Source organism: Podarcis gaigeae, assembly GCF_964106915.1.
Source record: "Podarcis gaigeae genome assembly, chromosome: 6".
In the NCBI taxonomy this organism is placed as follows: Eukaryota; Metazoa; Chordata; class Lepidosauria; order Squamata; family Lacertidae; genus Podarcis; species Podarcis gaigeae.
Window position 1 is genome coordinate 51,827,226 of NC_139682.1, and position 26,902 is coordinate 51,854,127.

The 26,902-nt window shown below is 43.6% G+C and overlaps 1 protein-coding gene across 1 annotated transcript in view; it reads right to left on the reverse strand.

The window, feature by feature from the left end:
* BTBD19 (BTB domain containing 19) overlaps positions 1-26,902 on the reverse strand; it is a 51,550-nt gene that overhangs the window by 22,345 nt on the left and 2,303 nt on the right. Inside the window, exons 2-3 of the mRNA XM_083742546.1 lie at positions 22,866-23,073; positions 18,567-18,620 (exon numbers count right to left, since the gene is read on the reverse strand). Coding sequence (XP_083598672.1) covers positions 18,567-18,620; positions 22,866-23,073 — 262 coding nt within the window. The remainder of the gene's footprint in view (positions 1-18,566; positions 18,621-22,865; positions 23,074-26,902) is intronic.

Sequence of the window (26,902 nt, forward strand, 5' to 3'; positions counted from 1 at the left end):
CCAGGACATATACTGCCACAGGTACTGGATAAAATTGGACTAGGCCCCCAAAAACAGCCTTCGGACATGCCTGGTCTAATCTGACCACTGTGTTGACTCTGCAAATCAGGATGAGTGCTGAATAAAAAAGGTTATCTGAAGGACACCATAGAGATGAAATAAGGAAGCAGATGCAACTGACATGTTTGAAAGCAGAACAAATAGCCAAGCTTTAATTCTGATGTATGGTTATCATCAGCATAAAATGATCTAATGATATTAATAGCTTCCTCTCCAAGTTATAAAACTGTGTTTAGAACTGGAATGGTGGGGTTTTTTTAAAACTGTCAAATTAATGCATTAGAAAAGTTAGAGTAGAAATAAAATCTTCTGGAGAAGAGTTTATTAGAAACTACTGATCACATCCCTCCTTCAGCTTTTTCACACAATTAGAAGAGCTGTTAGAAGCTGGATACTTGATATTTGATAGGTCTCATGCTTTCTGCCTTTTAGAAACTCTTGAAATCAAATAATTGACTGTACAGACAGTATCAGCCAGTTCACACATCAAACCTTACTCCTGCTGTTGCCGCTGCCAGGGATGAAACAACCCAAACAAACAACAAGCAGTAAGTCAAGGACAAACCTTGGTTACCCACTGGCAAAAAAGGGATGGGCTTTCTACTGAAGATGTTTCCTGAGATACATGGGCTCAGGGTATATAGTACAGTATATTGTAGGTCTGTATATACTGTTGGTTGGGATGTGTGAGAGCACCAACAATGGTCACCACAGAGATGTTGCAATGAGGGACACTGTGTAAGGAGAAAGCAAATCACAATACGAATAGGTCTTTAAACAGGGTCGTGACCACTACTGCTCCACTCCAGGAAGCCATAAGGCAACAGAATTTCCAGTGTATTCCACAACAGAGCTTTCCTTCCCATTTAGTTAGTAATCAGCCCTTAAGAAGTCAGTTTTTAATCATATTCTTAACACAGTGGAAATTATGAAAGCATAAATGACAAATGTCTCCACTAAGAGGAAACTGTCATTTCACTATGGCAGCATTGCACAAACTAGCTGTTTTTACGACAAAGAAGTGAAGGACACAGGGAACCTTTTACAACCCCGTGTGCTGCATCACCTAACTAAATGAAGAGATGACATTAGCACAGTCTTCCCAAAGCACTTGGTACTTCACACTGGTTTGTTATTTTATGCAGTTGACTGGTCATCATACTAGGCCACTTTATCCCAAATGGTGTGAATGCACCTATCACCTGACTCAGAGAGAGAGAGAGAGAGAGAGAGAGAGAGAGAGAGCAGGCCAAAGAGGTATTTATTTATTATTGTCGTATCCCACCTTTCCTCAAAGGTGGGACGCAGGTGGCGCTGTGGGTTAAAGCCTCAGCACCTAGGACTTGCCGATCGAAAGATCAGCGGTTCGAATCCCTGCGGCGGGGTGCGCTCCCGCTGCTCGGTCCCAGCACCTGCCAACCTAGCAGTTTGAAAGCACCTCCGGGTGCAAGTAGATAAATAGGGACCGCTTACCAGCAGGAAGGTAAACGGCGTTTCCGTGTGCGGCTCTGGCTCGCCAGAGCAGCGATGTCACGCTGGCCACGTGACCCGGAAGTGTCTCCAGACAGCGCTGGCCCCTGGCCTCTTAAGTGAGATGGGCGCACAACCCCAGAGTCTGTCAAGACTGGCCCGTACGGGCAGGGGTACCTTTACCTTTATCTTTCCTCAAAGGAGCTCAAGATGGCAAACACGGTCCTCTTTCTTTCACTCCCATTTTATTCTCTCAGCAGCCCTGTTACGTAGGTCAGAGTAAGAGATGATGACTGGCTGATGGTCAGCCAGTGAACTTCATGGCTGAGTAGGGATTTCAACCTGGGTCCGCTCAGTTCTAATCCATCACTCTACCCACTGCAGCATATCTAGTGGGGAAAGCTTTTTGGGCTGCAAAGGTGAAGACTGGGAGGGAATGCCTTGGATAGTTAAGGAAACTGACTTGGGGAAAGAGGAGGGACAACACATCAAAACATTGCTCTAACCCAAATTTGCTTTGGGAGGGAGAAGCAGAATACTGTGCAGAATGGCCACGGATAAATAGGTATCCACAACAGCATGTAAAGCAACTTGATGGTGCATATTTATCCTTCATCCTTGATAACACTAAGGACAGAGCACTTTGGGCAAAGTGAGGCAGGGAACATGCCCTTCTTTCCTGCCAAACTGGATTGATGCTAAGGGATGATTTCCCTTCCACAGCAACTTGGTAACAGAAATCCCTATCCTCCTTTAGACAGTAGCTGCAATGTACATAGGTAGTGGAAATTTCTGCCAGCCATAGAAGCTGTCTGTGCCAGACTGGAGGAGGAGCCAACATTTATGGATTTTATAGCTTATTAAAAAAACAGCTGCAGGAACATCTATGCTATGTCATGCCAGTGCAAAGGCAATCTTGTGACATGTGAAACCAGGCCAAAGAGCAGCTTTTGCCATACAGAGATGGAGGAGGTAGAGAAGGAGGAGGAAGAGAGATGGGAATTGTAAATGCCTCATCCTTCCTGTTTCTTCATAATATCGGCAATGCACAGGCTGCCATGGTTGCATAAGAAAACTGCAGCTGAACGCAGCACCCAAAATAGAACCAGTGCGGCGGAGATTCTGGAGAAGTTGGGCATTACTCAAGGCTTGGTTACGGCCTGAAAACAGCTTTCTACAGATTCCAGCAAAGGAAGATGAGGAGGCTGGCACTGAAGTTGATTTAATTGTATTTTGGTACACATATTAGCCATAACAGATCCCACTACAAAGTCCTACCTTGCATGGAAGTATACAGAGCACTTTGCTATATTCATTCACAGCACTACTGTATGCCCAGAGACTGCTTTGTGCTCATCAGATAGAGTGTGCCCATCGGAGATGCAGTGCAGTGGAGTTGTTAGCATGTTGCATTAGGAGCAGGGAGGCTCAGGTTCAAATGCATTAAGAGTAAGAGCGGATCAGTGGAGCGGCCTCCCTGGAGAAGTTGTCAACTCTCCTTCCTTGGAGGTTTTTAAGCAGAGGTTGGATGGCCTTCTGTCACTGATGCTTTAGTTGAGCTTCCTGCATTGCAGGGGATTGACAACATGACCCTTGGGGTCCCTTCCAACTCTACAATTCGATGATTCTATGATTATTTCTCAGCCTAACAACAGGGTTGTTGTAAGGATAAAATGGAAACCATGTAAAGAAAAAGGAGAGGATCCCCAAATATAAGTAACAAAAGCCAAAGCCACAGGAACCCAAGTGAAAATGAGTGATATCAAAAATAATAATACTTAGAACATTAACAGGTGTGCATATGAACATGTGTAGGTGTATGTTCATAGACTACCAAATACAAATAAAATGATCTTAGCCCTTTCTTCACCCATTGGAGGGGACAGGCAGTAGGCAACTTGGAAAAACATCCAACTGTACTGATGTTTACAACAACATGCACATGTGAATTGAAACACAGCAGGGAGGGAAGGAGGAACAACCTCACTGCTTTTTAAGCTGGTAATGTGTACACAATATTGAATTAATAGTAATTTAGGCTAAGAACTACTATTAAAGGCACAGATGCCTTGTCCTCCTTTGCATCTGGTCACGGTCACCCTCCATGTTTCCTGGAGAAACCACCAACTTTATGTCTGAGCCATCTGCCATGGTTTCAGGCAACTTGGTGATCTTTGTTCAAAACAGGTCTTAATCAAAACACATACTGTAGCCCTAACTGAAAGACCATGAGAGGTAATGATTAACCAGTAAGTATGAACATGCGAAAGGCATGTCCAAGAAGTGTGTTCAGCAGCACTAATGGCTTGGAAAGGGGATTAAACACACTACAGCATAATATGTAGGGGCTGGAGAAGGGATGGTGATAGGTAACTACAAATGTGGCACAGCCAACAACACTTAATAAAAATCAGTTAAGAAAGCTTGGGCAAATCATTCAGATCATGACTATTTGCAAGGATTGTTCAACAGTGGAACTGACTCCCTCAGAAGGTGGTAGACTCTCCTTCTTTGGAAGTTCGTAAGCAGAGGTTGGATGGCCACCTGTCATGGATGCTTTTGTTGAGATTCCTGCATTGTAGGGGGTTGGACTAAATGACCCTCGGGGTCCCTTCTTACCCAGTACTATTTTCTGGGGGGTACGCAGGGGTACGCATACCCCTAAACATTTTGTTAATCTAAGTTTGGCCTCATTGAGGGGCAGTATTTCAATATGAGTAGGAAAATGAGAGTAACCCTAAACATTTTTTTAGGGGGGAAAAAAGCACTGCTTCTAACTATACAATTCTATTATTCTATGATGTACAAAACAATTCAGGAAAACAGAATTGGCTCTGTGCAGGATCTCCATGTAGACGGAACATATAAAGCACAGATTTGCAAGGCAGTATGGCCAAGGGTGGCACTGTGGTCTAAACCACTAAGCATAGAGCTTGCAGATTGGAAGATCGGCGGTTCGAATGCCTGTGATGGGGTGAGCTCTCATTGCTTGGTCCCTGCTCCTGCCCACCTAGCAGTTCAAAAGCATGTCAAAGTGAAAGTAGATAAATAGGTACTGCTCCGGCGGGAAGGTAAACGATGTTTCCGTGCGCTGCTCTGGTTACAACGGCTCCCTCGGCCAGTAAAGTGAGATGAGCGCCACAACCCCAGAGTCATCCATGACTGGACCTAACGGTCAGGGGTCCCTTTACCTTTACCTTTTATGGCTAAGGGCAGCAAGCAGCACTGCTGTGGGTTTGGGGCATAAACTCAGAGGCAAAGCATGCCACAGAGAAGGTGTGAAAAGTTCCTGCCTTTGTGATCCTATTGACAACCTGGTATTTAATGTCAAACTACAAAGGTTAATGCCCTACAAAAGTGATTAGCAGGGTAAGTTATTAGGAAAGTTTTTTTTTAAAAAAAAAGGAAAAAAGCTGTTGGGTTAAATAAAATTGCCACCTTCTTTTTCTGGTAGATTTCCTGTGACAGACAGGCAAAATGTCACAGGGTGAATTTCATCTTGCCCTTGAGCTGTCATGGGCACCATGTCAGAAAAAAGTTGGCATTTGTATTGTGAGATAAAAAGGCTACAGCAAGGAACCATTTAACACAGAGTTGATTAGGAGCCTGGAATCTTCAGGCAGGGCTAGTGTTTGATAACAGGGGCTTTTATTTCAATGACTTCTTGGTGCACATCTGGTTAAGATGATCCAATTTTGTTGGCCAATATCCTACAATGATACTGGCCTTCATCTGATTCTTGACTGGAATAGGATGGACAGATCAGTCTATTCTTATTCCACATCTATTTCACATGTGTTTACTCATTAGTTTGTTCCTTTCTGTTTCCAAATCAATCTGTAATTTAAAAAAAAAATCCTTGCAAAATTTGAATTTAAATACATATCACAAAAGAGTTATTAAAATACAACTTTCTTGCAATGTACACATTTCTAAAAGTATTTTTTAGCACGAACTACAGGAAGTGTGTTTTTTTGCATTTTGTGGGTGGGGTGTTCAACAAGAATGTTATAATAAAACTTGGAAAAAATCCTAAGGATAATTATCCACTGGAGGCTGGTCCATTTCAGCAAATTGGACATTGCCCCACAAACCTCAACCAGCCCCCAATCTGCCTGTCTTCTTATTTACAACCAGTCAGGCGGGTGGCTCTGCCTGTCCTTGGCCCTGGCTCTAGCTCCTATTGGTCTCTTGCCTGCTCCAACGTGCACCAGCCAGTCCCCACTGTTGTGTTCCAATCTTGGCATTTGTCCAGGAAGTTCAAAACAGATCAGTTCAGTTCAGACTGAACAAAATTCTCATCCATTCCCAGACTGGAAACCACAGCCAGAGTTGCTTCTTTGGAAACTAGTCAGACCATTCATGAAAGGTGACTGTACATTGCAATTATAACTCAAACGTCTTCTCATTGTGGTTGATATTTCTGTTGTAAATAGAAACCAGTAGTATAGTTCCAGTCACCTGAAGCAGACATGTCCATCGCTTGTTTTAGAAAGTGGTGCTGGTGGGGAATACATAAAAGTAATTTCAGACTTTCAATAGCTGGTTACACCATTCTGTGTTGAAGTCATATACACATATCACATTTTTTGCTTTTCTGTCACCTATACACATTGATAAAAACTCAACATCCATAAAGTTTTAGCCTCCACTAGTTGTCCCCAACCAACCATACTGGAAACGCAGGTCTGCAACCCCCAGGAAAGGACAAGGTATGCTGCTATGATTAGAAAAACTGTAATTTTAAGGCCTACTATCAAGTTACATTACTGGTACTGCTACTACAAGAGCTGAGAAACAGACTCTGAAAAGTGAACATGGTATCTGAAGTCACACTAGACTCAGCACTCAGGAATGCAGTGCAGAGGGATTGCCTGGCCTGGCACATGGCAACAGACTGGATGATCTCAGTTTCCTTTTCCACCTCTGTGGTCTGGAGCTCGGCGAGCTTCACAAGAAGCAGTTGGACGGGAGCCAGCTGGCTCTAGCTACCAATTTCTAAGCTCTTAGTCATTCTCAGCTTCCCAGGAAAACCCCTTTTCCACCAGATAGGTGTTCCATGCTAGGTATTCCTTTCCTCTTGTGCTACCAGCTAAGCTTCTGCCCCATCATGCCCACATTCCTTTCTCACTACAAGTGCCACAGAAGCACGTTTTTGGTACTGCTCATCTCTTGTGTCGCCTCTTCCTAGCTATAATGGGTTCCTGGCCTGGCCCGCTTCCTTTCCTGTGTGCCTGCAATATGTGATCTACTAGCTATTAATTTGTTACCAAGGCAATGTGGTAACACAGAACAGCTGAAAAACCACTGCCCTATGGGTCCAGTTGTGGTTCAGTTCTCTACACAAATTTTCCAGAGACATTTGGCTGACCCCTATTGGAAACAGAAAGTTGGAAACTAGATCAGGGGATTTTTCATATCTGTAATAATTTTGGTGCATACACTTTGAAACAACTTTGCTAATATGCCCAGAAATGTTTATCTGAGTGTTTATTGTTTAGATTTTAATTTTATGTAATTGCTTCATGTAATATGCTCCAATGTAAACCAAGTTGTATCTGAAAACAACCATGTTAAACAGTTTAAATATGAAAATGAATAAATACTACATTACAACACCCATCCCACACAGACAATGAAGGCCCCTTATTTCATACCCAACCAAGTAATTCTTCTTATATAAAACCTGGTATGTCCAGCCAAATAAACATGTACATGAATGGAACATATTTACCAACCTGAACCTTAAGTTTGCCTTCAGAGACTATGGTCTGCACCTATCAAGTAACCACCTTTGCAGTAATAGAATCAGGTTATGGAACAGCTTTGTCTGGGTACCACCTTTGTGGTCTTTTCAGTGATAGATGAAGACATCTCTGTTCATCCAAGCCTTCAAACACCTTATGTAGTCTGGGCCTCTCAGTTTTTCAATCTGTGTTTTTCAATTTGTGCCTGTTATGAGCTTTTTTGTAAATTTTGTATTTTGTGGTCTTCTTTATATTTACATATGGTTGTATCTTCCTTCCACAAGGGGAAAAGACTTCCCTCTCATCTCTGCCCTCTCGTGCTCTCCAAAAATCTGCTCCAGAGGGTTAGGGGACACTCCAAAATAGATCTGAGGACAGCAGAAGGAGAATCGGAAAGGGAAGAGAAGTCCATTGCACAAAGAGAAGTCCACACGCTCAACACTGGATATAACATGTTGTGTTTTCTTATTTATTGTAATCCACCCAGAGAACTTTATATTATGCGGCAGCATAAATATGCTGAAAATAAATTAAATAAAACATGTTGCCATTACCAGAATGCAAATTAAGCACTGTGAACACTTACTACTTGCAAAGACTGGAACAATACAAACAGAGCTAAAAATGTGAGCCTCTTTGGGGTCAACTGCTCTGGCTTACTGGTATATCCTCAGTGTATCAGTTGCAGGAACTCTAAAGGAATGCAGCTTTGTTTATTTAGCTTTTATTTCTGCAGGCTGGTTATGCCGATGATATTTCCTAAAAATAACACTCAGATAACCCCACGCGCCTTCTGGGAATAGCAGGCTGTGTTCTACTACCACCATCACCACTCTATTCTGGCTCTGGAATGGGAAGTTATTATACTAAAAGCAAAGGCCTGGGAGCTGGGGGGGGGGGGGCTGTTAAATCATCACAGAGAACATGGGCCCCAACCAGCTCTCTGCAGCTGCTGACCTACAGACAATGAGCAGCTTGGATCCATGGGGCCATGCCAAGGGGTTGTATTTCCAAAACCACTTCTTGGGGAAAAGCCTAACAAAGATTTGCTCCAGCTCATGGCTGGATGGATTAAGGGGATCTCTGTTCCTTCCGCCCTGACTAACTTTGATTCAGAACAATCAGCTGCATCCCCTGCTGAAGTGAGGGCAATTTTTAGCTTCAGTCTGGGCTTTGCAATACAGGTCAGCTGTCCCTAAGTCCTTCTGCCAGCATATCCCCCCTCCCCACCCCTTTCAGCAAAGAGAAGCTTTGGAAGGGTGGCATTTAAATTGGGAAAACAGCAAGGGGAGAGGAAAATTAAACCCTCTGCCCCCAGCATCATGGTCCTGATCCCCATCTGCCTACCAGCTTCTTTTACTTTAAAAAATGAAAGAGGGGATTCTGATGACAGACCGTGCCACATCTAATTTGATGAGTCAATGCATTTTGTGGTACCATTTAACCCAGGGGCATCTGGTTTGCTAATCTTGGGAACCACCCCCCTTTACATACCATGGACCAGCCTCACCATTCTGAGGACATGGTATGTGTGTGCATGAAATGGAACCAAAGGACTGATGTTTCAATTCACTACTATCCAAACTGTGGGCAGAAATCCCAGAAAAGTCTGAAGCCACAGGTGTGATTTCTAGACTTGAGTATGTTTTTGTTAGCTACATCCCACTCCCCTAACCCCAATATTTCTCCCAGTTCAAAAGGTAAGGCTTGCAGGGAATTTATGTTTTGCACAATTGTGCAGATTTTGCTGTACTCATTTGGGCAGATGGGCTCCATAATTTCCACGATGGGAAATAACACATGTTTCTTTTAAGCTGTTTCTTTATAAGCATACACATTCATTGCTCATTAGGGTGTGCACTGGTGTAATTGTTCCAAGAGGGTTTTTTTAAAGGCAAAACAAGGGTGGATAATGCATTCCTAGGGGCAGGCTATTTGAAGAACTTGTGGCCCTCCAGATGTTGCTGGACTCTACTTTCCATCCACGCTGGTCAGCAAGGCCAGTGATGATGGGAGCAGTAATCCTACAACGTCTCCACAAGTTCCCCATCCACACACAATACACGCAGAGGCCTGGAAGAGGCAAATGGTCAGAGGCATACCTAGAGGTTGGCTAAGTTGGCCCCCTAAGCAGGCCCAGTAGGGCACAAAAATTGCACCTCTCCTTGCCGATACATCTCCTTGCCAAGGGCGCAAGGGAGCCTAGGTACACCTCTGCAACTGATTAAATACAAATAAAAAAGTCACAGATTTGGTGCCTTCAATGGTCACCTAGTCCACCCCCTGCCAATGCAGGAAACCCTATGTATTTCTGTAAGCAACATAAGCAGTGTAAACCAGAACCATGTAATATAGGTACAAGTGAATAATACACAATGCCTTTCTGCTAGGGTGTCTCACCCAGAGCTATGATCTGAAGGAACATGATTTAGAAATCTAACTGATGCTAAGCAGGTCTGGGTGTGGTTAGCGTCTAGCTGGGAGACCTCCTGACAATCTATAAATGCTGCTGTGAAAGAAAGGTGGGATACATACTTCGGTTGTAGGCTTCAGTTTTCCCTTGCTCGTTTCTTTTGCTGATTGGAATTCAGAATGCCCTGGGCGCCTGATACATTTAGAGTGAAACCTTAGTGTGCTATGAGCTGTGTCACATATAAATGCTGTTTAGCTTGCTGGAATAAGATAGGAGTGAGGAGTGTGTGTGTGTGTGTGTGTGTGTGTTGCTTGAACAAGGGGTTTGGGAACAAGGACTTCATGTTCTATGAAAACTGTAGGCTTTGTGGCTTAGGTCAAGGGGACCAGAAGGACCCAGACTCTGGGGTTCTATTATCCCAGGTATAGGAGGGAAGTGAAATCCAATAGCATTAAAAAGCTGGCATCTACCAACGGGCTGTCTGCTAACTTTTGCTGGCTTTTGTTGTTTCACTTTCTTTCCAGAAAAGAAAATGAACATTACCCTAATCTGACTGTTGTGAGACGTGTTATGAAAATGCATAGCAGTGCATTTTCCTGTATCTATGATCAATTGTTCTCTTCTGTTGTGGGTTACAGTACCCAGTGAAGCATTATGGCCCCCAGCCCTTCAGCCTAACAGGGCAGCATGTCCCCACCTGGGTGGCCTTTACAGAATCCTTGCCTTCCCTAGCAGTGCAGAACAAGGAATGCAGAAACAGGTCTTGACATGCCTATGGAGTGGCAAGTAGGAGAGAGCTGCTTGAATAGGTCTATAAATGTACTGAACCAGCTAGTCTATCTGTCCAAGTGGGCCAAAACACCTGTCATCTGTGCTGAGCCTCTTCATCAGACTGGATGTTAAACAAACTGGGGGAGGAGGGGAAGGCTCTTTTGGTATTAAAGCCATAACATCTGCATTGATCAAAAATTCATTTTTGTTCCCCAGTCTCAGAAGGGGTATGGCTGTGGGGTGCAGCTGTGGGGGTTGTCCTGAAGAGCAGCTGCACTTCTGATTTTACCACTATACCACTGAGTTTGCCAGCAGCTGCTGACCTAGTTAATTTCACTCCTAAATAGAAAGTGCTCTTAAGCTGAGGGGCAAGTCCAAAAGGGAGAGACTTGAACTGTTTTCCCCTTCTTAAAAATGCTGTGTGCACACTTATACGGAGGTACATAAGCATTCATATTTTCATGATTTTGATTTTTCTAAAACAGCTGTAAAAGAACTCAGCGAGTGTGGGAGACTGTGATATAACTGCCAAATGTGCACATATTCATTGTAGCACTGCTGGCTACACTTCTGGAGGTTAGTTTTGATTTTTCCAGAATGCATTGAAACTGGACATGAGTAGAGCTTTAGAGGTAGTGTGGCTGCATGTGTTAATTCCATCTGGAGATTGGCAACAGGATAACACCAGTCTCCTGATTTATGCTGAACCAAAGGAATTGCAGATCCCCTTAAAAACACACACACACATATCAATTTTTGGCCCTCATCATTATGCAGAAAAGATTGAAAATGTCAGGTGAGCACCAAAGGGTTTTGAAGGCCGTTGCCAAGACACGGATTTGAACATATTTAAATAACAGAAAGTATATTTCACTAATGTCAAGCTACTGTCAAAACAGCGCATGCAAAGGTTCAAGTTACGAAACACTTGTATTTCTCAAGGCCCCGTGAACGTGTAAAGCTCAAAGGTATGTAGGGATGCCAAAAGTCCTATGCAGGGCAGTGTGGAAAGGTCCTACAAATAATCTGCTTGTATAAACATTTACAAGGGCCTGATCTCCTGGCAGGGGTTTCTCTCATTCCCTGTTTGTCACATCAGAAGCTGTTAACAACCCTGCCCCACTCTCAAAGGCATGCTCACATGCCCCTAAGAAACATCAGATGTGTCCGGGAATGGAAGCCGTCTGCGTTCTCATGAGTTCCCAGCAGGACAGGTTGTAAATGATAATCAGAACGAAACGTGGTGTTAAAATCACAGGCAAGAAGAACCCAAGCCTCTTCCCAGATGTCTCTCTCTGCCGCTTCCCTGAAGACAAGGAGAGTCCAAGGTTGCTTCCAGATGCCGTTTTATTGAGTTTTCATTCCAATTTGTTTGCAGGAAGATTAGACGGCATTGTGTCAAGCAAATTTTATCTCACATTTTCCAGTGCATTTCCCCATCACTTTTTCTTACCGCAAAAGGTCTGGTTTTGTGCAGCAGTTCCAAATTAACTTCAATGGTGCAACCTCAATTTGCCAGTATGTGATTAAAGCCCATCCCAAAATAGCGACAGTCTGTAAGTACCCTATGTTTCTCCATGTAATTCAGTTCCATACTGCACGGGTACCTATCCCAGCTCTATTGCGGAATCTAACTAGCTGAGTGCAGCTGGGATGACCTGGAACCATGTGTTAGCTGCTCTGAGATCTCTGGAGGAACAGAATACAAATGTGACAAACAGCAGTGTGGTAAAGCAGATGGCACACAATCCCCTTCCTGTCAAATTCCTATCAAAGTTGTGGGGGCAACCACACCAAGGTGATATTAGGTTTGGTACCCAAGGCGTTTGCAGGTTCCCTTCCAGCTGGATCCTAGAAAAATGAGGACATGCCTCAAAATGGGTTGGCGAGTCATTTTGCCAGCTAAGTTATGGATGAGTGGGTTGTAATTGGATCTGTATTTAGTTTTCAGCTTAGTAATTTATTTCATTTATAATATTTTGTTTGATTACTTTGTTGTTGTTTTCTATTTTCTGTTGACCACAATAACCCAAGGACTGCCTCTCCCTATATGAACCAACTCCACAAGAGGTCCAGATGATGGCAACAGAAGAACAGGCATTTTCTGCAACTGTTTCCCATTTGTGGAATACTCTCCCCCGGCAGGCTCACCTTTTGCCTTCATGAATATTATTACATATCTTTGGCTAATTAAACAATCTATGGCCTTTTAAACTAGAGCGGGGTATTGCTTTGTTTATTATGTTATGTATTTTGTGTCTTTATATTGAAAACTGCCCTGTGATCCTTGGATGAAGGATATAAATATTTAATTTAGACAAATAAAAATATTTTATTTTTACTTTCCCATCCTGCAACAAGCCCCCCACGTTTGCTTCATGCTTCCTCTCCAAACAGTTCTGCAGTTGCTAAAATATTTTGCTAATTGATGGTTATGGGGAATTATTCTATTCCTGATCTGGCCCTTTACATTCTGGCAATCACATATTGCCCTGCCAGTATCTCTGACTAGAACCTTTTTGCATATGGATGAATTTATAAAAGCTCTGAACTTCTGTAAAGTGACAAAGGATAAAGGTAGAGAGAGAAGACCTTTCCACCTCCCCTCGTCATGGAATTTAACAGACTGTGCAAATATTTCAAGCCTTGTTTAAATAACTCTGAAGGCAAACAGTAGAGAGTCAGCGTGTAACTGGCTGAACAGCAGATAACCTCAAATCAGGAAGAAAGCCTAAATCTGGTGTATGTTGGCTCCTATTTGGGATGAAAAAAGGGAAGGATGGATTTCTGCAATAATTGGTGAAGTAGGGTAAATCCAAAGTAATATATTTTGGGATGTGTAAGGCACACACACAAAGACCACAAGAGGCTGTCATCTGAAAAGGCACACAAAACGACCATATAGACCCACCATTTGTCATATTCTTCCTAGAATTAAAGTCTGCCAGATAGATCAAGGAACCCAAAGCAAAGGCTGGGTTCACATTACCACCTCAGAATGCACTGAAGTTGTTGTTTTTCCCTAGTGCATTTCATTGCTCTTCCCACCCCCCACCAATTCTGCTAGCTATTCACATCATCATGACTTCATTAATGTCAGATTCATTTCTGTTTGTGTTTCACCAGGGAGTGTTGATGGGAAGGGAGCGACTTTATGTATCTGAAGAAGTGTGCATGCACACGAAAGCTCATACCAAGAACTAACTTACAGTAGTTGGTCTTTAAGGTGCTACTGGAAGGATTTTTTTTTTGTTTTTACTCTATGCAAACGTGCTATCACTTTTGCTAGAGAAGAATTAGGAACAGCTTAAGGGCTCCAATCTGTGTTAAGCAGGTTTGAGAAACAACACATCAAACTAGTATTTTATAAGTACAGGATACATATGCATTTTGGATAGTGTTGTGTGAACACAGATTAAAAATCCAGGGTCAGAAATGCAGTGAGGGCACAGTAAATGGGAGTGTGAACACAACTGACCTTTGCTAATCACTATTTTTCTTCAGGTTATCATACCGGTAATTCATTCATTATGGTTTTACTTCCCCACCATTAATTGTTCCCATTAGTCTTATTGCTCTCCTCACACTTCCTTTTTATATCTACATAACTACCTCTCTACTGTGAGAAAACCTCAAATGAAATCCATAATGACTATCCATTCACAGTCATTTTCTAAAACTTTCTCTTCTGTTTAGTCTCTTAGAATTTCCCCTTAAGTGCTAAGACAATGATACCGATTCCTTTTCAGCTGCCTTCCGTGAGATACCCTGCACTGCATGTGTGCAGTCACAAGAATGGAGTTCCCTGCTATTCCCTTACAGCCTCAGATCCTTGTAACAGATGGGAAACTCCTAATAGTCACATAAGACCTATTCCTGGATTCCTGACCTAGCAGGGAAGTGGCAAGTCATTAAATTCCCCTGTGAACTCAGTGTCCCGTGCTTTCAAGTCATCCGAAAGCAGCTGGGAAAATTTATGTTCCTGGCTAGCTCTCACTTGTCCTGTGTTTACTTTCCCCCACCCATTCCTTAGATCCTCTTTCTAACCCAAAGAATGTCACCACCAGTAAAATCACCCACACCAAGAACCTAGCTCTCCTCAAGCTCTGCTTACTTTCTCATCGTTTTATGAGTCTTTGCTGCTAAGTCTTCTCTGGGAAGGCAGTCAGGATAGGGACGAATTCTAGACAGTCCCATGCTGCTACAAATTTGGTGAAACATGCCTTTCCCAGGACACAACTACTAAACACTCAGAGTCACATATGCACATTAAAAAAACTGCCCAACAGAGGAATGTTAACACTGCAGGCCAAATTATTAATTGTTAGCTGCATTCATGCCTTCATTAATAAATGTTCTTGTTTCATTACGCACCATATTTTCTTCCTCCATCTATATACCGTATTTTTCGCTCTATAACACGCATCTGACCATAACACGCACGTAGTTTTTAGAGGAGGAAAACAAGAAAAAAATATTCTGAACGAAACAGTGGGTGCATGATTTTTATGGTTCATGCTGTGGCCACAGACATGTGATCTGATGGTGAGTTTGGGGTAGCCCAATGCAAAAATCCTGAGGATCCATGTGGACCCGTGCTTTGTAACCACGTTTTAAGTGGGGAGGGAAGGAAAAGCACTCAAGGGACAAGGAGCCCGCGTGGAGAAGGAGCTTTTCGGCGAGCTGAGCGGGGAGGAGGGAGGGAAAGAGCACTGTTGCTTTAAAGGTATACTTAAGGTACTTGCCCTGTGCCTGGGTTTTTTTTCCATTTAACAGTTTGCAGCCTTTTCCTTCCGCTCCTTGTTTTGAGGCAGAATAGATTTGAGCAAGTGAGGAGGACTTGGATTGCAGGGGATTCCCCATTAGCTGTGTAAAAGCGCTCCTCCTTGCAGCCTGAGTGATAAGCAGCCACCAGCAGCAATAGAATGGAGCACAAAAAAGTGGTAGGGGCACTAGGACCCAGACAATGCTCGAATCTATCCTGCCTGAAAACAAGCTGCTCCCTCCCAGCTGTGAGATGCAGGGATTTGCAAAGTTTTCCCCTCTCCCTCACCCCCAGCCTTTTTTTTTTTTTAACTTCCTGGTTTTCACTGCGTGGCTCAGAGCTCGAGGTTGGTTTTATTTTGCTGCTGGTTGCTTAAATTTTATCTTTCCTGCCGTCCCTCTGCAGCCTCATTGCTCTGTTTAGAGAGCGCACGGACCTTTGCTAGCGTCTGTCCCTCCTCCCGTGTAAGCGGCTGCTGCCCGCTTTGCTGCCATGGCTCTCCTTCCCTCCCTCCTCCCCGGCTCCAGGTCTCTTTAAAGCAAGCAAAGCGAGAGCCTCGTAGAGTGTGTAAGCGGCTCCCGCTTTGCTTGACTGACGGCAGCCATGGCTCCGATCCGTGCATTCGCTCCTTAACACGCACAGGCATTTTCCCTTACTTTCTAGGAGCAAAAAAGTGCGTGTTTTGGAGCGAAAACTACGGTACATATCCAATGATAACAAATATACAAATGGATTGTGATGGCAGAGAATGTCATAAAAGATGCCTCCTCCATTATGATTCAAATTGTTCTATATACTTTACACATCCCGAACAGTGTCCCCTCTAACTCCCTGCCCTGCAAATGCACCCACAGGACAAGGTAGCAAAGAGAGCTCCTAGTGAGTAACTTGCTCCAACAAGGATTGGAAGAACTGGGGCCATGTTGACCTCGGCTTCCCATCCACCTCTTCTAAGCTCTGCCCCCTTTAGGAGAACTAGGGTCTCTTTAAGGAGTCACCTCTCACCTGAAGAAACACACTTTTCCTGCACCCCATAGTACCTCATGCACACCCTGCACCAGTGAACTGGCGAGGGAGCATAGGAGGCACTCAGTTCCTTGGGCCCAGGAGCAGCACCCACCTGGTCTGGCTCCCAGCATGTGACCCTATAGCCTCTGACTCAGCATCCTGCACAGCTGGGGAGTGTCATGACCCTGGAGTCCCACGTTTCAGTGTAAGCAGTGCCAACAGTGGTGTGCATAATGTCAGCTTGCTTTGAGTGCTTTTGTTTAATTATTTAAAAAGTTACTATCACAAAGCAATCCTAAACTCACATTATGCTAGGACTGGGGACACATGGCTGCAATGCCAGTCGAACAGCCATTGTATCCATTGTGTGCTCAGACAGGGAGGAAAGGGAAAAACTCAGAGCCAGAAAAGACTAAAATGATGCACATGCTATCAGCATCCCTGGAAACACCACCACACCACACCAATCAGGGACTGCACTGGCACCAACATCCTGATGTGATGCAGATGTAGAAGGAACCAACCTGTGCAGGCCAAGATGGGGTAGGTCTTTAACAAATTACAGGCTTTACAACAGGGAAAAAACACAGAACGTGGATCAAAAAGTTGGCAGGGTCAAGCAGTGCAATGTGCCCATACAGTATCTGATTCTTCAGCAAAAACCAGTAACAGTTTGCATACAAAAAATACCAGCTGAGCTGCAGTGGTGGCTATGCCCACTGGGACTAGCAGGATGGAAGACAGGGAGACCATCAGTAGATGGAGCCAGAGCCAATGGCAGGAAGAGCCAACTAATTCTGTTTCTGTTCCAATCTTATTCCCTGCTGAGTTCTGTAAGCCAAAACTGAGGAAGCCCTTAGCCAAGACAACCCCCTGGAGGGGATGTAATTAAGAAGGCAGGCATTTGAGGGCTGTCTGAGGGCAAGTAGAGATTGTTGGGGGAATGGCATATTTGCCCTGATGAACTGGCCTCCACTGTCCAGATGCACCATTATGAAGACTTGTGCAAACACACGAAATCACCCTGAATCAGCAATAGGAAAATCTAGTTATCAGTTTGGCAGGAAGATGCTCCCAAGCAGGACAACTGGAGGGGACCTGGAAGTTGTCCAAAATGGACACAAAGTCCAGTCAGAATCAGGAGCTGTCCAGATTAGATTTTCCTGAATAAGGCGGATTTTACTGGAGTCATTAGAACAGAGTTTTACAGTGTTTGGCAGCTCCTGGGCTAGCAGGAATCTGCCGATGTAAGGCTGCTTTGCTGACAGTACTGGCATGGTGTATTTTCTTTCATGGCTGGTGTGAACCTGAACACTGCCAGTGCATTCTGCTTCCATGTCTCCTGTAATTTAAAGATAAGGCAAGTTCTTTGTTCCTAAAAGCAGAGAGTTTCTGTTTTGCAAGCTTTGTCATGGGGCTTCCCTACCTCTATTCCCCTCACAATTTCTCTAGCTAAGGTTCCTCTGAAACAAGTGAGAAAGAACCAAGAAGAAAGGTTTCCCGCCTCCTCCCCAACCACAACAGTGAAATCAAGACGTAATGTAACACAGATGCTTGAGTTTCTGTAGGCGGCTGCTAGAAGGCACTAGCTAGTGGAAAATAAACATCTAAGGTAGGCCCAACGTAAGGTCAGTCATTGAATCCAACATTTCTGCCCACTAAACTGTAGGAGTTGAAGGGACAGGGATTCCAATTCAGTCAAATCAGCTTAGTAGTAACTGCCCATAGCAAGCATTTTTCTTTCCATCTTTCATTTACAAACTATCATTGATTTACCTCCCCACCACCACCACCATCATAGACAGGAAGACGCTAGAAAGGTGAAATACTTCCCCGAGTTTATATCAGTGGCATCATCAGAAGAGGATTTGGGGACAGAGTCCAGAGCCCTTGCTCAACAGAATGGTCAGGAAGGAACTCCAAATATGGGCTGCTCACCACATTTTGAAGTGAAGTAATGCATCCAAAAAGCAGATTGGGGTGGGGCAGTCCAAAGTTTAACATTGCCAGGTTTGGATACAGACAGAGGACACTGTATGGATCTGGCCTTCTAGCACCCACAGTTGTGGGATTCTGCTTTCATTGTGAAAGAGAGCACACAATGGAAGGCATGTCTGTGTGGGATCCACTGATAAGGGTTAGGGGAATCTGGGTTCAATTACCAGCAGGCTATTTTAAAGCAGCCAATAACATGCCCTGCTGCATCCCAGAGGCTGTGTCATTGAGCAAAAACTCCTACATCCCTCACCCTGTAATATGCAAGCAGAAGTAATTACATTACAAATACATCTCGTGGAGAATCAACTTAAGTGACACAAAGCATAGTGCTTACCTTTCTGAGGTCATCCAGCCCATACTCTATGGATGAAGTCAGGACCTCCAGGGCCTACAGTCAAAACAAAGGAGTGATTAATGCACGCTCTCGGTACTTAATGCTCTCTGTTCTATAGGCAATAATGGCACGTGTCTGAATCCATCCTGATTTTCTCGGTCTTTTGCCCTTCAGTTTTCTGTAAAGTTTCTATGGGCAAAATTTGACTTGCACAATTAGACTGCTGCTCACACGATGGGACTTTGCCTTACTACCCTCCACCCTCCAGCACTCGTGCCACAAAAATATGCTTTTCCAAAGTTTCTCCCAGAGGTTATGATCTATATTGTGTCCAATATTTATTGCCCAGTGTGTATTTGAAGCTTTAACAAGCTCGTCTTTTGTTTCCCATTCTAATAAAAAAAAAAATACATTTTAGACAGAAGTTTCTCCTTATTTTCTAAGAGTTGTTTTTCAGATTGTGAGCTTTGGTCCAGAAATCCATTCTTTCTAATTTAAACATGTCGTATATCTGGTGATACTGCAACCAAACCATAACTTAGCTTCTAAAGTTTCCCATTGAATTCAGTTTGGGTCGTCCCCCCCGCTGTAAAATTCACCAGTTCCCTGTAAATCGCCCATTGTCTGTCCATATCAACTCTCTTAGTTGTAATTGCCTCAATGGCCATAAAGGTGTTTTTCTTTCCAGCAGATTTTTATATTTCTCCCTGATTCTATACAGATTCTTCCTAAGGATGTGCTTCATAAAACTGTTGTAGGTTTTAGCCTTCCCATACCAGAGACACGCATGCCAGTCGAATGTTAAGCCATGACCCTCTAGATCTAAGACATGGGTAGGCAAACTAAGGCCCAGGGGTCGGATCCAGCCCAATCACCTTCTAAATCCAGCCCACAGACGGTCCGGGAATCAGCGTGTTTTTACAAGATTAGGTGTCCTTTTATTTAATATGCATCTCTGGGTTATTTGTGGGGCCTGCCTGGTGTTTTTACATGAGTAGAATGTGTGCTTTTATTTAAAATGCATCTCTGGGTTATTTGTGGGGCATAGGAATTCATTATCCCCCCCCAAAAAAAATATAGTCTGGCCCCCCAGAAGGTCTGAGGGACAGTGGACCAGCCCCCTGAAAAGGTTTGCTGACCCCTGATCTAAGATGTCTGCATTGTCCAATATAATCCATTCTTTTAACCAACACAAACAAGCTGCCTCATAATACATTTGCAAATCTGGCAAAAGCCTCCTCTTTCTTTTGTATCTATCATTATTTTATGTTTAATTCTTGGCTTTCCCCCCGCCAGATATATTTAGAGATATCTTTTTCCATTCTTTGAAGTAGCTTAAATTGTTTACAATTGGGATTGATTGGAATAAAAACAGCATCCTAGCCAATATATTCATTTTAATGGCACGTGTGTGTGTGCGCGCGCACACACACACACACGAGTTTGTAGTTCCCTCTTTTCAAAATCCTATTTCCCTACATTTTCTTCTCACCATTGTGGACTCTTCAGTTGGCAGCCCCTTTTTGGGTTCATAATCATCACATTTCTACAGATTAAGAACAAATTAAGCCCTTAAACCCTAGAATCTAGGCTTGTCTACTAGAGCTTGCTCCCCCTCTGCCCCCATCCTGGATAGATGTTATATCTCTCCTGGAATTTCTACTGGGCATTAAGGAGTGCGTATAATGTTCTTCCTAGCCCATGAAACATCCAGCCCTTCTCATGCTGCTGGGTGTGGCTGCTAAAAATTCCAAAGAATGAAAGCAATGTCCTGAAATGTGTGAGAGAGAATAAGAGAAAACATTTTATCGACCAATATAGCAACCAGGGCTTTTTCAGCCAGAACTCACCGGAACTCAGTTCCAGCATCTCTTTTTCCAGAAAATAGCACTGATTGCAATATTTTCCTTTTTTGGAGGGGGTGGGGTGGGACAGATTGGTGTAATTGAAAAACTGGGGGAGGGCAACATTTTTATGTCTCTTTATTTCTCTCCCCATCTCCAACTGAGCCTAGGGCTTGCCGATCAGAAGGTCGGCGGTTCGAATCCCCACGACAGGGTGAGCTCCCATTGCTCGGTCCCAGCTCCTGCCCACCTAGCAGTTCGAAAGCATGTCAAAGTGCAATTAGATAAATAGGTATCGCTCCAGTGGGAAGGTAAATGGCATTTCTGTGCACTGCTCTGGTTTTGCCAGAAGCGGCTTAGTCATGCTGGCCACATGACCCGGAAGCCAGTAAAGTGAGATGAGCGCCGGAACCCCAGAGTCGTCCGTGACTGGACCTAATAGTCAGGGGTCCCTTTACTTTTATTCTTACATAAAATAACCAAAGCTATTTGAATTTGATTTTGAATGTGTTTGGGTGGTACAAACTCAGTCTCTAATCATTCACAGTAGGGAATGACAGAGGGAGGCAACGAGATGTCAAATACACCATCTACTATGTCCTTTTATGATGACAGGGCTGGAATTCAACCTTCCCTGGAGGCAGCTCCTGACAGGGAAGCTGAGTCACAGGAGTGAGATGCTGCCAATACTGCAGGCATATGTAAAACCTGAACAACAGCTATCTGCTGATTAACAGAGAAGGAAGTTTTTCCAAATCTTAAGGTTGCCCCTTTCTTCCTATGACAATATATTGATTGGTTTACAATATTTATATACCGCCCTTACTGAAGGAATATTTCCACAGTGGTTGATATAAAACAAGGCTAGAATAATATATCTACAGATCAAAACTGAAACTTTCGACCAGCATGATGACAGCAATTTCTTTCCCCAAACCAAGCCCAGAACAGAATTATGTGAATCTAGATCAGGGCAGGGGACCCTGCAGATGTTGTTGGACTCCCAATTCCAATCAGACCCAGTCCACATATTCTACGGTCAGAGATGGTGGAGGGCCACAGCTCCATCCACCCTCATCCAAATAAACAGCTTCATCCAGATGGAACTTTCCAAAAAAGAAAAGGTCCCTGAATCAGTAAGAGAAAAATGTGGTCTTCCCTGCTTGCTCATGCACAATGGGGAAAAGGCACAGACCAAATTATCTGTATTCTACAATCACTGCACAAGTGAACAAGAGAGCCCCTATCCTAAACATTTGTTAAAAATAAAACGTAAAATAGAGAAGGGTTAGCTAAAAAGAGGATGTGCCACACATATGACATTGATGGAGAGAATTGGATTTTGTGGTGCTCATCAGCGACTTTCCCTCATCTCTGCCAGTAAAAAAGCCTCCATTTTATGAGCTTGCTGCTCCATTTTAGGTGCTAAACATAATCTTGAAACTACTGCACTGACTCACAAGTAATTTCATTGCCTTACTTGGCTGCAGTCTGAAATCACTAGGAGATGCACAGATCTGATTCAACAGCTTTTAAATTAAGAAAAACCTAAGTAACAACCCAATTACCGTATGTGGAAGCTGCTAATGGTGGTTGATTAAGTCAGCATTCTTGCACAGACACCCAGCCCACATCCTCTCCCAATTTCTAGATCTTCTGCAGTGAAAAGAGACAGGATTTTCAGAGCTCAAAGCACTGGCTCTGTGATACAAGACAGGGATGCTAGACACAGGGCAATGCGGCAGAGGATGGAACAAATCCAATACTAAGACACTGATGCTACTCAGCTTTCAAATATCACTACTGTTTTACTAGAACTGAGTCTTAGCACATTCAACCAAGCAACAGCTGCATTATACCAGGGTGGTTGCTGCCCTTTCTGTGGTTTAGAGTAGCCTTGAGATTAAGTACGTATGTGGGGTGCATATTGATTCTTTTCAGGTGAATAGATTGCTATGAGCAGGGCCTCTCTCTCTCTCTCTCTCTCTCTCTCTCTCTCTCTCCATTATCAGCATAATCACTAACATATCTGTTTTACCAGATTGCCATTATAAATATAGCGCATAATAAGCAGAAGTGACTTACTTCAATCATCATCATCTTATGGATGAAAACATCATCCATCTTTGCTTTTTAACAACAATAGACTGTGTGGGTTACTTTTTATAGAGAAATATATATGTACAGTACCCATGATTTAAAATTGTGTACACTGAATCTGCAAACAGGACCAGCAGTAAAAATCAGACACACAATGGAAAAGGTTGCGGGGAGGACCTATTATTATCTGTCAAGACTCGTGTTGGTAACATTTTTTAATTGATCTGCAAGGGTGACTTAAAAGGTTTGTGTTTTCTCATAAGCACATTAATAATACCATTTACTAATTTTAAGCCATTCTCCATTTACTCACTTCACTGCAAGCCAAGCCTGTACTAATACAAGTCATACTTACAATGTTGTTGTTGAGGGTGACATTATTGGTGTACAGATACTCAATGACTGCGAGGAACACCTCTGGCTGCACGTGGCTCAGGATCAGTGGGGCTTGCATCTCCTGGGGCTGGCTTAACATTGCATGGAGTGCCTGGCAGCGGGAAGTGAGGAGGCAGCGATGGGCAAAGATTTCCTTCTGCTCTCTGCCTACCAGAAATGTCACATCACTGTGGGAAAACAGGCAATGAGTTTACCATGCACACCTCTCAACGCCCTGCCCTGCTCTCCCCTTTCTCCAGCTACACTCCCCATTGAGAACCATCTTGCAGAGTTAAGCTGGCCTGTGCTCAAAGAAAATTTGCAGTAGACCAACAAACTACATGTTCAGCAGCATCCCCCTTTCTTTGATCAGCTGTAGAGCAGCTGGTGCTGAAGCCCTTCCATGCCCACCACTTTTTCATCATAAGCCCTCCGGACTGGGCTATAAGACCCGTGCGCTGCAAACACCTACCCTCTGCCCACACAAAAACTCTCTCTTGAACTGCTCCACCCAGTGCCGCCCCACCCTCTGCCTGTGTCAAGCAATAACACTTGCTCTCAGCTCTCCTCCTCATGGACCCACCTTCTGCTTGCACAAACTCCCACTCAGGCTCTCGCTCACCTGCTCCCATCGGACCCACCTCTGCCCACATTGAGGAGGACCAGGATGTGCTTGAATACATGAAAAAGGTGTCCTGTTTGAAGTCCGAAGAGGACAGGGAACACATTTCTCCCCCCCCCCAAAGAAAGGACAATCACATCTTTCTAGGGACAGGTGGCAACCTGAGTGCCAGATTTAGTCCTAGAATAAATGAAGCAGTAATAGTAATCCATCAAGCAGAGAGCCTTCTCTTCAGCACTGCATGAAGAAAGCCAGTCACCATACAGAAAGAATGGAGTAAGAGCTTCCCAGACAGAGGATGTGACATTAACCTCAAAAGTTCTCATTTTAGAAATAAAGCATAAAGCACTTGAATGGGGCCTTTTAATAGCGCACTTGATTTCCTGCTGTTCCTCCTCAGTTTCAGCAAACTCAGTAAATACACCATCTGGGCTGCATGTATTGTTTCCTGGGGTCGAACTACATGTTACAACAGAAGAGCCCTGCTGGATCAGGCTGAAGGCCCATCAAATCCATCATCATGCTCTCTCAGTGGCTAAACAGATGGCCCTGGGGAGTTCACAAGCAGGCCCTGAGAGTAATAGCACCCTCCCCATTTGTGCTGATATTCAGAGGCATGCCACCTCCAGAATCATGGCCGCAAGCCACAGATAGCCTTATCCTCTATGGATTTGTTTAACCTCCTTTTAAAGCCTTCCATGTTTGTGGCCATTATTATATCCTGTAATACTACAAATTACAGGGGTGGGTGACTAATCTGATCCAGAACCAAACCAGGGGGTAAAATCCCCTTAGAACTCCACCCCTTCAGTGCTGGGTTTGAGCTGCAGGTGGTGGGGGCACATTCTGGAAATTTGGGTAAAAAATTAAGGAATGCAGGCACATCTATGTAGCTCATGTAATGTACAGACTGACTTGCTTTTCTCCACCCCAGTGTGACCTGGATGGTGCTCTGAAGGGTGGGTGGGCACGGAGCCTGAAGGGGATCAGGAAGCAACAGCATGGCAAAAAAGATGAATAAGTTTAACACAAGTGGCTGCACATGACCAGATCAGCATGAAGTAGAAGTGGAATAATTTGGCCATCTACATGGGCTTAAGTAAAGCAGCCACCTGATGCTTACTTCTGTGTTCCAAGTAGTATGTTGAATTGCCCAATTGTATATGTAAGGGCACCAGAGTTATAGAAAGGGCCTGCTACAGTTGCTTTGAGTCGAAGCACAGATGTAGGAAGATTTCCCTGCCACATTACAGTACACGGGTATGTAAACCCAGGTAGCCACAGCCACAGGGCCTGTTCTGTAATTGACTTCACTTCACTTCATTTTCCATTACCTTAGCGGCTTTCTCGCTGACCTCTATGTACCAGAAAACTAATCTGCATTTTTTACTCACACCTGTTCGTAAAATGTCAATTCCTCTGAAACAAAACAATCATCTCAGTTGCTAACTACACCAACGCAAACAGCCGCAGTAACATATTATAGAAAGTATCAGTTGCTAAATAAGCTGCACTTTCCCTGGGCTTTTCCCAGCCCCGAGCTAGCACCAGTTGAATAATATCATGCCTTGCTGCAGGAGGGCAGGGGGACACCAACACCTGAAAGTAAAAGCAGGGGACACACATGTTCCATTGTTGAAGATGGAGTGTAAACTAAATCAATATAAAGTGAAAGTACCACAAAATAGCATCCACTACTGTAGACCAAAGGAGGCAGCCTTCTGTTAAATGTCTTTTTGTTAGTGGGAAGCATTACGCCTCTAAAGAAGATATTGCACTAGTATAATTTTTGTTATAATGATTGGTGATGATATTGTTATTGTAATAATAATGATACACCATGATCATAGGAGGCTGGAATATTCACACAAGCACATTCATGGGCGTAGCCAGCGTTGTTGGGGGGGGCAGGCCTTTTGTTAGGGGGCAGAACCCCAGTTTGCTATGTATTTCTATTGATTATGGGAGGCAGCTGCCCGTCCTTGCCTCCCCCCTTGGCCATGAGCACATTCCATTCAGCACTCTCATTCACAGTGGACATGTTAACAGGTGAGGAGAAAATATCATTCTTTTCAATGACAACAAAATATAGTTTGACAGCTAGGAAAATGCAGTATCCATTCAATACTGTAATGGCTCTGCATCCCCAAGGAACAAATAGGAATCAACACTGTGCAAAACCAAACAAACCATCTCTCTAGAAAGACCCTCAGTGGAGGAATAAAATGGTCTCCTCACATGCAGTTGGGATAGCTCTTCATCAACACTACTGCAATGTACAAATACAATCTGCTTAAAATCTCCTTGCAAATTTGGGGGACTTTTAAAAAAAATATCAAAGTGATGCAGAAATATGATGGATTGAAATTAAGTATGAAAAAATGAGAAACTGATAAAAACTGAAATTTCATCTAGAATGTAGAGGCAGGCTCCTCTATATTCAGTAACCACATAATGCAATTCTGTATGGTAAGCCCCTAGAAAAATCGCTTATATCCTAACCAAATTCTTCATGGGAAAAGAATCTTCACTTGTCCCATGCAATCCTCGATGCAATCCTCTAAATTAGATATTGTAATAGGAAAATATCCTGTTTATTACAGATGAAAATCATGCAATGTGACCACTGTACCAGTAGCACAATTCGGATAGGGAAAGCATTTAGAAAAACACATCTTGATATTTCCAAAAAGCAAGGCATCCCACATTGAATAAGGAGGGAAATCTCCACCTCAAATTCTGCTTAAGTATCAGCCATTTCCGATGGCTTGGAGGACAAAAAATGATTATCGGTTCTAAGCTGAATTAAACGTATGAAGTAATACTAAGAAACTAATTAATGCATTGATCCTCAAACTTTTACTCAAGCAGCATTAACAGATTAGGGCATTAGCACTGACTGAAGAGCATTCACAGATTAGGACATTAGCACAAACTGAAGCTCCAATTTTTCACAGGTTTAATGCCCATCTCATGTTGTATGCAATATCAAGTAAGCAATCAAGGAAGTAGGGCTGAGAATCCTTTGAGAGAAGCCTAGCTTCAGTCCTGGGCCCATCATCTGAGGCATAGATGGGGTAACATGACATATACACAGAAGCTCAATTTTATCAATAAAACAGGTGAAAGCAGCTAATTGTTTCAAAATGTTGTTGTCCATGTTGCACAGTGATGGCCAAACTTGGCTCTCCAGTCGTTTTTGGGACTACAATTCCCATCATCCCTGACCACTGGTCCTGTTAGCTAGGGATGGTGGGAGTTGTAGTCTCAAAAAGAGCTGGAGGACCAAGTTTGGCCATCACTGATGTAGCACCTCTAAACATAGATCGGGAGCGGGTTGTGAAGGGCCAGTCATCACTGTCGGGAAATGCAGTAGCGTAGCGTGGGGGTGCAGG